The 12,946-nt window shown below is 41.4% G+C and overlaps 1 protein-coding gene across 2 annotated transcripts in view; it reads left to right on the plus strand.

The window, feature by feature from the left end:
• The window catches only part of GEMIN5 (gem nuclear organelle associated protein 5), a 37,672-nt gene extending 26,803 nt beyond the window's left edge, over window positions 1–10,869 (plus strand). For both annotated transcript variants that reach the window (XM_040241457.1, XM_040241458.1), the window contains exons 22-28: window positions 2,066–2,185; window positions 2,693–2,903; window positions 4,589–4,840; window positions 6,349–6,511; window positions 6,932–7,433; window positions 8,811–8,907; window positions 9,452–10,869. In XM_040241457.1, the coding sequence (XP_040097391.1) occupies window positions 2,066–2,185; window positions 2,693–2,903; window positions 4,589–4,840; window positions 6,349–6,511; window positions 6,932–7,433; window positions 8,811–8,907; window positions 9,452–9,619 (1,513 nt within the window). In that variant the 3' untranslated portion in view covers window positions 9,620–10,869. The remainder of the gene's footprint in view (window positions 1–2,065; window positions 2,186–2,692; window positions 2,904–4,588; window positions 4,841–6,348; window positions 6,512–6,931; window positions 7,434–8,810; window positions 8,908–9,451) is intronic.
• Window positions 10,870–12,946: the final 2,077 nt, after the last annotated feature.

The following is a 12,946-nucleotide window of genomic DNA, read 5'->3' on the forward strand; positions in this document are numbered from 1 at the left end:
TTTGACATACTATGTACATGTTATAACCCCACATTACAATGTTAGAATTTTTGCTTTAAACAATGAGTTGTCTCTTTAAGTTTTTAAACATTTTCTTATTTTTGCCCATATACTTATTCCCAACATCTTCCATCCTCTTAATGTAGATCCAGATTTCCAGTTGTTATCAATTCCTTCTTCACCTGATGAACGCCAACATTTTTTTTCTAGTGTGATTCCACTGGTGACATACTCCATCAACTTTTGTTTGTCTGTAAAAGTCTTTAATTTTGCCATTATTTTAAAGAATCTTTCAGTGGGTGTAGACTTCTAGGTTTCTAAGGTTTTGTCTTTCTGTGCATCACAGATATCATTCCATTTTTTCTTGGCTTGCACTGTTGATTTTTTTTTTCCTGTTTGTCGGACTTTATCCACCACTGATTTTTCAGCCATTTCATATGGCTTTGATGAGACTTTCTGTTTCTTTATCCTCTTCTGATTTGTTGTCTTCCTTTAGAGCCTGCTGGACACTTTTGGCAAGCAGTCAAGTTCCCTGTAGATCAGCTTGATCTTCTCATGGCTGTTTTTAAGCTTTCTTAGGACAGGTGCAGAAAAATCCATACACTAGAATTAGTTTGCCCTCCTACCTTCTAGTATCTTTACGAAATGCATTGTGTAATTCAACAAATCAGAACTAGATGTCAGGGTGGTCAAAACTTGTATATACGTCTCCTGCCCTGAATGAGCCCTGGGAATTAGTCAGCTTATGGCTCCCTGATTATTCTTTGTCCAGCCTTAAGGCCTTTCCTCCATGTACAGCTTTGTGTTTAAAGCAGAGACTCAACACTATCCATAAGCACCACTGTGGAGCTCTTTCTCTGAACAGCTTCTTGCTTCTTACTGTCCTGCCCCACAAATTCCAACTGCTTCGTCTCCATTCAGCCCTAACTGTGAAGGCTCTGCTGGAGTTTCTTCTGGGAAGATGGTTTTAGGCAGAAAGCCAGGGCCAGGGCCAGCGCCAGGGTTGAGCTCACAGCATGCTTTCTTTTCTCCAGGATGACAGTCCTGTGCTGCTTCGTGTCCAGTGTTTGCAAACACTTGTTTTGTACCTATTTTCTCCAGTGTTTTAATTTTGTGACAGGAGAATACATATGGTCTTAGTTATCACCCCATCATGGCTGGAAATAGAGGTCTTCTTAATATTGCTCTAAATCACTTTAGTCTAAAACACTGACTCCAGCCACAACTTTAGGTTGAATGCAAACCATAAGTTGTATGTCATTTGGAAAACAGTAGTTCAGTGAGTTACACAGATCCTCCAAATGTTAACACGTTTCATTAAAATATATATATAAAAAAATGACATTCCTTACTTCATCAGAAAAGTCTTTTTAACTTTGGGGAAGCTGTCAGGTTCCCAGTGAGAGAGACAAGATTCCTAAAACTCTAATTTTCACCTGAAAGCTCAGATTTTATCACTGGCAACAATACTGTTTTGGTTGGTTTCCATGAAATGATATGCTTACTTTGATCATTCTTGAGAAAACATCTGCCAGATACTCAACGCTAAGTAACTATCGTTTGTATGTTAGTCATTCTTTCAAGAAGTAATGAGAAGTAATGAGGTTCCCTCAATATTAACCTGACGTTTAGTGAAATTAATAATTTTTCCAGAAGTTTACCTTTATTGAAAAAAAAAAAACAAGAGCCACTACCTCCTGGATCCTTGCTCTGGGTGCCAGCAGTGTACCCACCATTGCTTTTGCATCATCAGTACAAATGTCAACACAGTAAGAAAAGGCAAATAATCTTGACATTATTATGAAAATAGTCTTGACCTCATGAACCCCATGAAAGGGCCTTGGGTACTCCCAGGAATTCACAGGCTACACTTTAAGTATTGCTGACCTAGGTGAAGAACAGGTGAAAAGCGCAGCTTGCGCTTTCTAACTTGCCCTGAAATGCAGAAATACAGTTGTTTTATGGGAAGTTGGATTAAGACAGACAACAGAGAAGGCGTAGCCTATCTTGCAACCCGCTCCTAGAGCTTTTTTCAGATTGGCTCATTACCTCTTCTTGCCTCTAGGGAAGCTATTGCAATTGCCAAGGCCCGCCTGCGCCCAGAGGACCCAATCATAAAAGACCTGTACCTCAGCTGGGGAACCGTCCTAGAAAAGGACGGCCACTATGCCTTAGCAGCAAAATGGTAAGTCTGAGCGCACCCAGACAGAGAAGAGCTGCAAAGAGCAGGACAAGAGCGGAAGTAAGCGTAGAGGTGGGGGTGAAGTGACTAGCAAATTAAAAAGCATGTGTGTATTAAACCCAGCTTCATCAAGATTCAGCAAGGTCTACCTACTTGGTATTGACATAAGTCACCATAACTATTCAAGAAATCCTAGTAGCGGATTCAGAAGTTACTCCTTTCTTCAGGGATGTCTTGCATCATTAAATTTGGAAAAGGGGAGGGAATGACTCTTTTACTTGGGTTCAACTCAGCAACTGCTGCGGTTCCTTCATGTCCTTAACCTCCACGATGCTGCCTCTGTTTCTCTGCCGTGCTAGCCTCAGCCTTCACAGGGAGAGCCACAGGCAGTGACACAGCTAGGACCACAGGAAGCCATGCAGGTCAGAGTGGACAGAGAGAAGTGATTCGACCCTCTGGGGAGCAGGAGGAGGCAGTCTTTTTATGTTTGATTTTTCTTTTGTATCTTAGCTATTTAGGGGCCACTTCAGCTTATGATGCAGCCAAAGTTTTGGCCAAAAAGGGGGATGCGGCATCACTTAGGACAGCAGCAGAGTTGGCCTCCATCGTGGGAGAGAACGAGTTGTCGGCTTCCCTGGCTCTAAGATGTGCCCAGGAACTGCTTCTGGCCCGGAACTGGGTGGGAGCCCAGGAGGCCTTGCAGCTCCACACAAGTCTGAAGGTCAGTCTTTTTGCCTCTCCTGCTTTTAGGAGGGAGCCCCAGATCCTCTCCAGTCACATTCCAAGTACACAAGCTGAACCAATCTGGCATGTATTCTTAGAAGTATCCAGCAAGCCCTGGCCATACTATCCCATCTAAGTACCCCAGGGCTTGCAGTTGCCATATTCAGAGTTAAGAGATAGTGTGGTTATCGACAGTGATTCTGATTGCTTAGCAGTTGAATAGCCTTTAGTCAGCTCAGCCCCTGTGCTTTCTTCATTGATGTCATCAGCACAAAAATGAAGAGGGAGAGGGTCTGCTTTGAAGAGGGAGATGGATCAGCTTTAACAGAAATCACCATGCTCTGCCTGTAGGAGCCCTCCTCAGCTGCATGCCATAGTGAATTTGGGTAAAATCAAAACATTCTGTTAGGGACGTCCCTAGTGGTCCAGTGATCAAGAATCCACCTTGCAATGCAGCATATGTGTGTTCTATGCCTGGTCAGAGAACTCAGATCCCACATGCCACAGAGCATCTAAGCTTGTGTGCCACAAGTACTGAGTCTGCGCACCACAACTAGAGAGTCCACGTGCCACGAAAGATCCTGTGTAACCACAACTAAGACCTGACGCAGCCAAATTTAAAAAACATTTTTTTCCATTAAAGCTTTTGTTCCCATCTGGCTAAAAAATCAATAACTTTTTCAATATATCTCTTTTTCGACGTATCAACATTGTCTTTTTCGATATATCAACACTGTGATGATCTTAAAAGCCTTAGCAAAAATGAGTTTTGAAAACATGTAAACATTTGATTCATTTTAGAGAATTTTGCTTGTCAGATATTTTATGAACTTTTTTAGTTCCTCTGTCCTTTCAGGAGAATAACTTGGCCAAACGACAGTTCCTAGCTGAATGTCCAAAGCCCAGGAAAAACACTAGGTGAGGAGGTAGCTTTCTGGGAAGTGCAGAATAAACGCGGAGGCAAAGGTGGAACATCTTCAAAGATAGTATCACATGGCACGTTGTTTGCAGAGAGACCAAACAGAGAGAGACTACTTTATCCACCACCACAACAAAAAAAAGTTTCCAGAATGGTTATTTAGCACTTCTTTTTTTTTCCTCTTACTATCCTTAACAAAGCAAGAAGACTAGGCCTTTTGTCTGTGTTCTGTTCTGTTCCAGTTGGTTCCCTCTGTTAAACCTACTTGGATGTAGCCCCTGACTACTGCCCCAGGTCTCAGACCCACACAGCTTGTCTGCTCCAGCACTTCTGCCCATGATGCTTTAACTTTTGTATTCTTTCATCTGAAGTCTGGGCGGAGGAAGGATCTAGATGAGTCCAGCCCATCTTTTCTCACACTGGCCACAAATCTTAAGTGGCTGGCCCATATGTGGCTTAAATATCAGTGAGTAGGGCTATAGTTAGGGTTTCATGTTATAAAATATGGTTGCTTGAGCTCCAAGAACTGTGGATAGGAATTCCCAAAAAGGCTAGGATCCCAAAGATCCTAGAAAAATCATCTATTAGATCACCTTCTCCCTCCCTTCCACCCCCGCACACAAGACTCACATCGGGTTGGCAGCCTACTGAGGGGGTATGGTTGCTGCAGATACAGAGGGGGAGAATCTGAGAGACGGGGGAAGTCCTAGATAGTGGAGCACTTCCCTGTGTAACAGTTCCTCTCCTTTGTTTTTGGGTTCCAGGGTCAGAGATTGGTGTTTTGCCTTCTTGAGCTACTGTCCAAGCACCTGGAGGAAAAGCAGCTCTCTGAGGGCAAAAGTTCCTTTTCTTACAATGCTTGGCCCACAGACAGCGAAGGGTCCTTTGTGGAGAGGGTGACTGCGGTATGGAAGAGCACCTTCAGCCTCAACTCCCCAGAGCAGTACCAGGCAGCATTTCAGCAGCTGCAAAAGATCAAATACCCATCTGCTACAAGTAACACTCCCTCCAAACAGGTATGCCTTCTGCTTGAGCTTCTGATATTAGTCACTCAGTAGTAGGACTTCTCTAACCCCTGTCTAGTATAATAAGGAAACATGTAGAATGCCAGTTTGCATTTCAGAAAAGACTAAGCCAGGGCCAGGAAAGTGGAAAGATCCCTTCAGGGTAATTAGAGCCCTTTATCTCTGAAGTTAAGTCTTCAACCAGCATTCCCTTCTAAATGAAAAAATAAAACAGTCTGAAAACAACAACAACCAAAAAAAGCAGATAATAAGTACCCATCAATTGGAATTAACAGATTCATATTCTGTCATTTTTGCTCACAGAGTCTTTTGGTTTGGTTTTGTCTATTGTGCTTTTAGTTAAAGAAATACAACCAAGTCAAAGTCCCTCAGTGTTCCCTTGCCCAGTCCCATTCCCCTGCCCTAGCTCACCAACATTTTAGCCCCTGCATCAGACCACGTGTTATTTTGTGGCTTGCTTATGTGACCGTTGTTTATAAAATCTGTCCGTATTGATAGGAAGAGATCAAATCAATTCATTACAGCTGCTCTACTCATGCTATGAAAACATCTCAGTTTATCCACTTTTTTAAATGAGAAACACTATTATATTTTTGAGGAACGAGATGTTCTCAAGTAGTATAGCACTTTGGAAAACTGTGGCTGTTCCTTATAATTAAACATATATGCACGATGACCGAGCAACCCACTGCTTAGATATTTCGCCAAAAGAAGTGAACTCAGGTGTCTGCACAGTCTAGTACAGAAACGTTCATAGCAGATTGGTTCATATAGCCAAACAGAAACAACCCAAATGTCCATCAGTTGGCAGATGGGTATACAAACTACAGTATTTCCACATAGTGGAAAACTATACAATAACAAAAAGGAACAAATTACAAATGCAAAAAGAATATCAGTGAATCTTGAAAGCACTATGATAAGTCAAAGAATCAAGTCACAAAAGACTACAGACTCTACTGTTCCATTCATATGAATTCTAGAAAAGACAAAATGATACTGGCAAAAACTAGATCAGAGGTTGCCAAGGGATGAGGAGAGGGGAGTTGACTGCAAAGGGGTTTAAAGTGAAAATATCATATCCTATGTCTTGATTTTGGTGGTGGTTATACTAAATGTATGTATATATACATATGTTTGTCAGAACTCATCAAATTGCACACTTAAAATTGAAAATTTTCTTAATTACACTCCAGATTTTAATTATAAAGCTTTTAGTTCCAGAAAAAGTTTAATTAAAACTTTTTGTTTTAATTAAATGCAAATATCAAGGCATTTTCTTAGCCTGAACAGACTTTAAAACTAGACTGTATATTGCTGTGCAACTAAATATGAATATTTCCAATGAGGAAGCAAAAATGGGTGGTGGGGATAGGAGGATTTTTCTTAAATGTGAACTGTGTGTACTTCCCAAATGCTGTAAATGGGAGCATTTCTGGTGTCATCCCAGTGCTTGCTGTGCAAAGATGTTTACCTGAGACTCTGGCTCTTCTCTCCAGCTCCTGCTCCACATTTGCCATGACCTGACCTTGGCAGTGCTAAGCCAGGAAGCGGGCTCCTGGGACGCAGCTGTGGAAGGACTGCTTCGGGCTGTGATCCGGAGCTACGACTCAGGAAACTTCACCATCATGCAGGAAGTGCACTCAGCCTTTCTTCCGCAGGGTAAAGGAACCCCGGCCCCACTGGGGGCACACCCACTGAAGGATGATATAACCACTGCCAGTGGTGTGGCAGCAGGAGTACATAGGTTATTGAAAGACATAGATGAGCCATTGTGTCACTTAGTAGAAAGTTTGAATTCTCTTACCCAAAATCCTAAGAGGTAGTTAGCGTAACTGAGCTGTTTTCCTTTATTTTCCTTGTTTCTGTCATGCTTTAAATGGCTTGGAGCAATGAGGACACTGTCTTAGGCCAGAAGCTCTGGCTGACTTTTGGTGGAAAGCATGCGGTCCCACGGATCACTGCCGTTCTTTTTCTTGGGATCTGGCTGGCCTCTTGGGTTACAGGGAACATGTGGGCATGAAATCAGATTTCTGGCAGACAAAGAAATAAACAACCCTAAATCCTTTTCTTCTCTTCTAGGCTGTGACCACCTAAGAGACAAACTGGGTAATCATCAGTCTCCCACCACACCAGCTTTCAAAAGTCTGAAGGCCTTTTTTATTTACGGACGTCTATATGAATTCTGGTGGTCTCTCTCTGGGCCTTGCCCTGAGTCCAGTGTCTGGGTCAGAGCTGCTCACAGAAGTAAAACCTCTACTGAACAGAGCCAAGAGGTTGACAGTGTCAGCCCTGAAGAAACTGACCCCAAAGCTTCCCAGCCAGAGCCAAGCAGGACTCCAGAACTAGATGTGAGACTTATAGAAGAAGGTGAGCAAATGCAGAACGCTTGTAAGGAGCTCTTGTCAGAAAAGCATGCTGACCTCCAAAATGCACAGAGAACTGTTGCTGAAGTCCAAGAGACCTTGGCAGAAATGATCCGCCAACACCAGAAGAGTCAACTCTGTAAATCCACAGCAAACGGGCCTGATAAGAATGAACCTGAACAGGAAGGAGAGTCCCTCTCTCATCCTCAGAACCAGTGGTAAGTACTGATTCAGTACGTTGTGGAACTAAAATCCCCTGCTGGACTCTCACATGGTACTTGGTGAGACTGGTCGGGTCACTTGGAAGCCCGACAGAGCAGTCATTAAGGCACAGGCTTTGGGGTCAGACATGGGGGTCCAGTCCTGGTCCTGCTCAGTGACCTCAGGAGTCTTAATGTCTCTTGAGCTTTAGTTCCCTTATCCATAAATGCAGTACCAACCCTATCCTTGCTTGTTTTGACAAGCAAAATCACAAATATTGTTAATAAAATAGTACAATGAAACCCTTTTGGGCAAGATTCCCAAAAAATCAGTCATGTAAAATAGGGAGTTGCAACATTACATCATTAATGAAAACCACTGTTTTTCTTCTTTTGGCCACCCTCCCTGGCTTGTGGAATTTTAGTTCCCTGACCAGGGATTCAGTCTGCGCCCTCAGCAGTGATAACACAGAGTCCTAAACACTGGACTGCCAGGAAATTCCCCAAAACCATTGTTTTTTAATTTTTCAGTACTATCCGCAAAAAACACACAAAAAAGGGTAGTATATAGAATTACACACCAAACTGTAAAACATCCCAAATGATCAGATTGCTGCAGTGTCCTAATCACATCTTTTGAAAATAAGGGCCAGGTAGATGGTCACTGATCACCTTAGAGCCCCTCTGTATTGGCACAGGGTACTCGGCTGTGCCATCTGCAGTGATTAGCAGTTACAGATGAACTGTTATTGCTGAGTACCTTTTACCTTATGGTCCCGCCAGCAGAGGGCCTAAAATATCTTAACTAATAGTCAATAAATTAATAGCTATTATTACTAACTTTTAAACATTAAAATTACATTTGTTGCTCTAAAAATACAATTGAAATCTTGAGTCAAAGTTCTGAGTACTTCTCTAGTGAGGTAAACTCTTAAGCAGCACTATACGTTTGGTCTTAGTAATAAGAAAAACATTAAACAGTTCTCTAACCAACAGCTCTCAACCTTTGATCAGAGGGCCCCTTTGAGAAGTTTAAGACACTCTTCCCAGAAAAACGTGCATCCATACACCCCGAGCGTAGGGACCCCTGCTCTGTCCAACCCATTACCCAGAGAAATCCAGGCCCTCCGCACTTGGCTACAGGTTGAATCCCCTGAAGAACCTTAATTCTTCCTGGAGCTGTGTGTCTAAGAAACAGGAATTTGGAAAGTGGTCAGGAACGAAAGCGCATTTTGAAAACTTTATATCACATCACATTAAATTCCCTTCTCTTAGCCTTAGTATTTTAAAGATGAGAGTTAAAGACCCAGGTGACAAAAGTAATTTACAACATAATGGATTTAAAAGTTATGTGCAACAAGACATATGACTTGTAACTTTTTTTATTATCACTAGTAAAGAAGAAAAAAATGAACCAGTTTCTTTGCCTGAATTAACCAAAAGACTTACAGAGGCAAATGAGAGAATAGCTAAGCTTCCTGAGAGTATTAAGGTAAGATATATTAGCAGTTCATTTGGTAAAATATTACTTTTTGTATTATCAATTGACTACACCAAATTCTTTAATGTCATCTGAATTCTGTACACATTTCTGTATATTTAAAAACTGAGGATTTAATTGCTTTTGGTGAGCTATAATGTTTTGTGAGAATAGAGTGATTGATATCCCAAGCAATTTTATACCTCAGCCTTCAGAGAAATCTATTAGGAGGTAAAGTAAAATTGTACCATGTATTTGATCGTTTACAAATGGATAGGTACATTTGAATGTGACCCCTAGTAGTAACAGAAGCATCATGTTTTAAATTCATTTGAGTAGGGCTCTTCTTAGAAAAAGATTGTATCGTTTGAGGATATCCCAGTTTTGAGTATCATCTCTCCTTAGAGTAACTGATGAAGAGTTTTAAGAGAGAAATGGCTCAGCCATGCCGGGGATATGTCAGTAGCAGAGGCTGAGTCACTAGTGACTTCTGTGCAGGTGTACAGAGCTTTTTTTTGGCAAATGCTTCCTTGTTTATCCCCGTGTCATCTTTCAGACCTGGCCTTTCCCAGACGTGCTGGAATGCTGCCTCATCCTGCTTCACGTTGGGTCCCAATGTCCTAGCTTTGTGACCCAGGAAATGCAGCAACAGGCTCAAGAGCTCCTTCAGAAGTACGGCAACACAAAAGTTTACAAACGACATTACCAGACCCTCTACACATGAACTTCCAAGGATCTGTAAGAAAGCCAAATCTGAAACATCCAACACCTTTCACCTCTGCATTTACACTTCACCAGACATTCACTTTGATCCCTAGATATTTCTGCAGCGATCCAAGTAATACAAATGAGGGTCAAGTTTGAAACAACTCTACACTTGGACCCAGTGAAATCTGACTCTGGACTCAATTATAGTTTCCTACTGGAGGAAAGATCATGAAAAGCCAGCAGTAGTTACTCAAGAACACCTGCTAAGTGATTGCCTTATGCAGGTTTCACCCAAAGAGGAGAAACTCTTTCAGTCTCCCAAAGTGTTATATTCTTAAACACAAGCTACCTTTATAAATGCTTCGCCTGATCATAAACATGTCTTTCTGGTTTAAGACACAACTGCTGCATATTATGACTACTGGTATCATTTCTTTTTAACTGTTTTTGTTAATTTGGGTTCACTTCTACTCTTTCAAAGACTGAAGCTTGAATGTGAAAGAGGTCTTACCCATCATGCTGACTCTACCCTTTGTCTGAACTTCAGGCCAGAACTTTGGTTTCAGTGGGTAATGGAATTGCTTATTTGAACAAATCACTGACTAACACTTTAGAAGAACAAATAACTAATTCCGATGTGACTTACCCCTTCAGTTTTATAAGAAATGAATGGTGATCAAAATAGCTCAGGATGAAATGACTGTTTCATTGGTTCTTAAACTTTTTTTTTTTTTTTTTTTTGGATCATAGGGACTTTTTGAGAATTAAAGCCACAGATGATCTTTGAAGAAAAATGCATACTCTTCATTTTGCATATGTAACTTTGGAATCACTGGACTCCAACTTTAGCATAATAGGACCCTATATACTATTTAATTACAAATCCCTGTGCGGGTTTGTGGGGGGTTTATTGTTGTTTGGTTCTGGTTTTCTGTTGTTATTGTTTTCCCTCACTAATGAGCCTTTTCTTAAGATCTGTTCTTCCCACTGGTTATTTACATAGCTGGAAAATGTCAGGAACAGATGTTTCTGTAATATCACAGTTGCTATAACATAAAAATCAGGCAGTCTAGGGTGAGTTGAGCGGGAGCACTTTCCCAGTACTATTTTCTTTTGGGGATTCCTTGTGAAAGCTTTCCTGCTCCAGTGTCCTATTTATTTTTCAATTATTTCCAAGGGTTGAGGTTGTTGTGGGCAAGAATGAAATTGATTACAGAAACTCTCTAGGAAGGAAAAATAAACTTTTCCTTAGAGGCAGTTTTCAGACTTACTGGGGTTTGTTTTTGCTTTTTTATTAGACCTAGCTTTAGGATTTTAAAACCCTAAATCCAAAAAAGGAAATACTGTAGAATTTAGATCCTCATAGTTCTTTACATAGGTACGTGAATTTTAGGAAGATGTATGAAGAATCTTTGTAGCAAAGTGGAGAACTAGGTACCAGTTCTACAGTCTTTGTTAAAATGAACAAATGCTTCACTTAGAGAGAGTAAAGAGCAGTATTATTAAACTAGAAATTTCTAAATTCCTTCATGATTTACCAAAACCAACACCTCTGGGTAGGGGCATCCTACATCCTCCTTGATCCCTGCTTTGGTAAGAACAAGTATTGCTCTACAACTAAGCAAGGAGACTTCCAAAAGCAAAGATGAAAGAAATTACACAACTCCATTTCCTCTCAAACTCCTTTTTCCAATTCCAGATAATGTATCAAACTATTTTGGGAGTTGGTGATGGGCAGGGAGGCCTGGTGTGCTGCAGTCCATGGGGTCACAAAGAGTCGGACACTACTGAGCGACTGAACTGAATTCTAATTTGAAGACATGGTTTTCATTTCCATCTTCCTAATTATCAGAACCTCAGGGAGGTAACTCAAGCTTTCTAAGTGGATAAGATACATCACTAAGCAACTAAAGATTTAGTTTTGGTACTTTTACCCCACCCAAAGTAACTTTTTCTCTAATATAAACCACCATCCTATTACCCAGAAAGCTGCACTCACCTCTCAGTATCTGAACCTGCTTACTTTTTCTTTTTTTGTCGCATGGCTTGTGGGATCTTAGTTCTCCAACCAGGGATCAAACCTGGGCCCTCGGCAGTGAGAGCACCATGTCCTAACTACTGGACCTCCGGGAATTCCCTAAACCTGCTTTCTTATTACTAATTCACCATTCTTCATATACCAATGACTGGTATAACTTAAAAATCAAATCTTGTCTACTCCTCACTCCAAAAAACTTTTAAAGTATTTTCCCATTGGTACTGGAAAGCCCTGCCTAATCCTAGCCCTTACCTCTCAGCTTTCTGCCTAGATGTTCTCATCCTTGTTTCAAGACTCCAGTCACACTGGTCTCTGAGCTGCCACCAAGTTCTCTTGTCATCTCAGGGATTTCTGCCTATGTTGTTTCTTTGCCTGGTCCAGTTGTGCTCATCTCTTAGATCTCAGCTTAAACGTCCTGTCTCGGGGACTTTCCTGGTGGTTCAGTAGTTAAGACTGCACTTCCAATGCAGGGGGCATGGTCAAGGAACCAAGATCCCACATGCTGCACACCACAGCTGAAGAAATGTCCTTTCTCAAAGACTGTCCTTTGACTTCAACCTCAGGTACATCAATATCCTATACTTTACAGCTCACAAATTATATTTTTGTGATTTACTATCTGGCAACACAGGTAGATTGTAAACTCCAATGAGGATAGATTGTTTTCCATTTCCTACTTTATCCCTAGCATGTATTTACAATGTCTAGTATCTAGTAGGTGCATAATTCAGACTTACCCACTGAATAAGCTGGGAAACTGAAAAAATGCTCATTAATAGCTTGGACTTAAAGGATTCCAGCACTTTCATACTAGCACTGGCTGACAACCAAGGCTTGTGAGTGGTAGTCAACCTTACTGCCTTAGCAAACCACAGAAATTCAATAACTGGGATTACAATAGCCCCTCCACCCCCAGCCACAATGTGACTTTCCACAGTTTCAGTTACCCCCAGTCAACAGAGTCCAAAAATATTAGATGGGAAATTCTAGGAATAAACAATTCATAAGTTAAACTGTGGCCATTCTGAGTAGCATGAAGAAATCTCACAGCCCTCCCAGTCCATCCCACCAAAACATGAATCATCCTTTTGTCCAGCATATCCATACTGAATATACTACCTACCCATAAGTATATGAAGATTACAAATCATACATTATAGGGCTCAGTACTACCCATGGTTTCAGGCACCCACTGTGGGTCTTGAAACATTTCCCCCACAGATAAGGGGGACTGTACGTGGGGGAGCTGAATCACACCCAAGTTAGTATTCTCTTGGATATTCTGCAGGACCATCCCTTTCTAAG

This window comes from Oryx dammah, unplaced genomic scaffold (assembly GCF_014754425.2).
Source record: "Oryx dammah isolate SB20612 unplaced genomic scaffold, SCBI_Odam_1.1 HiC_scaffold_5, whole genome shotgun sequence".
Classification (NCBI taxonomy): Eukaryota; Metazoa; Chordata; class Mammalia; order Artiodactyla; family Bovidae; genus Oryx; species Oryx dammah.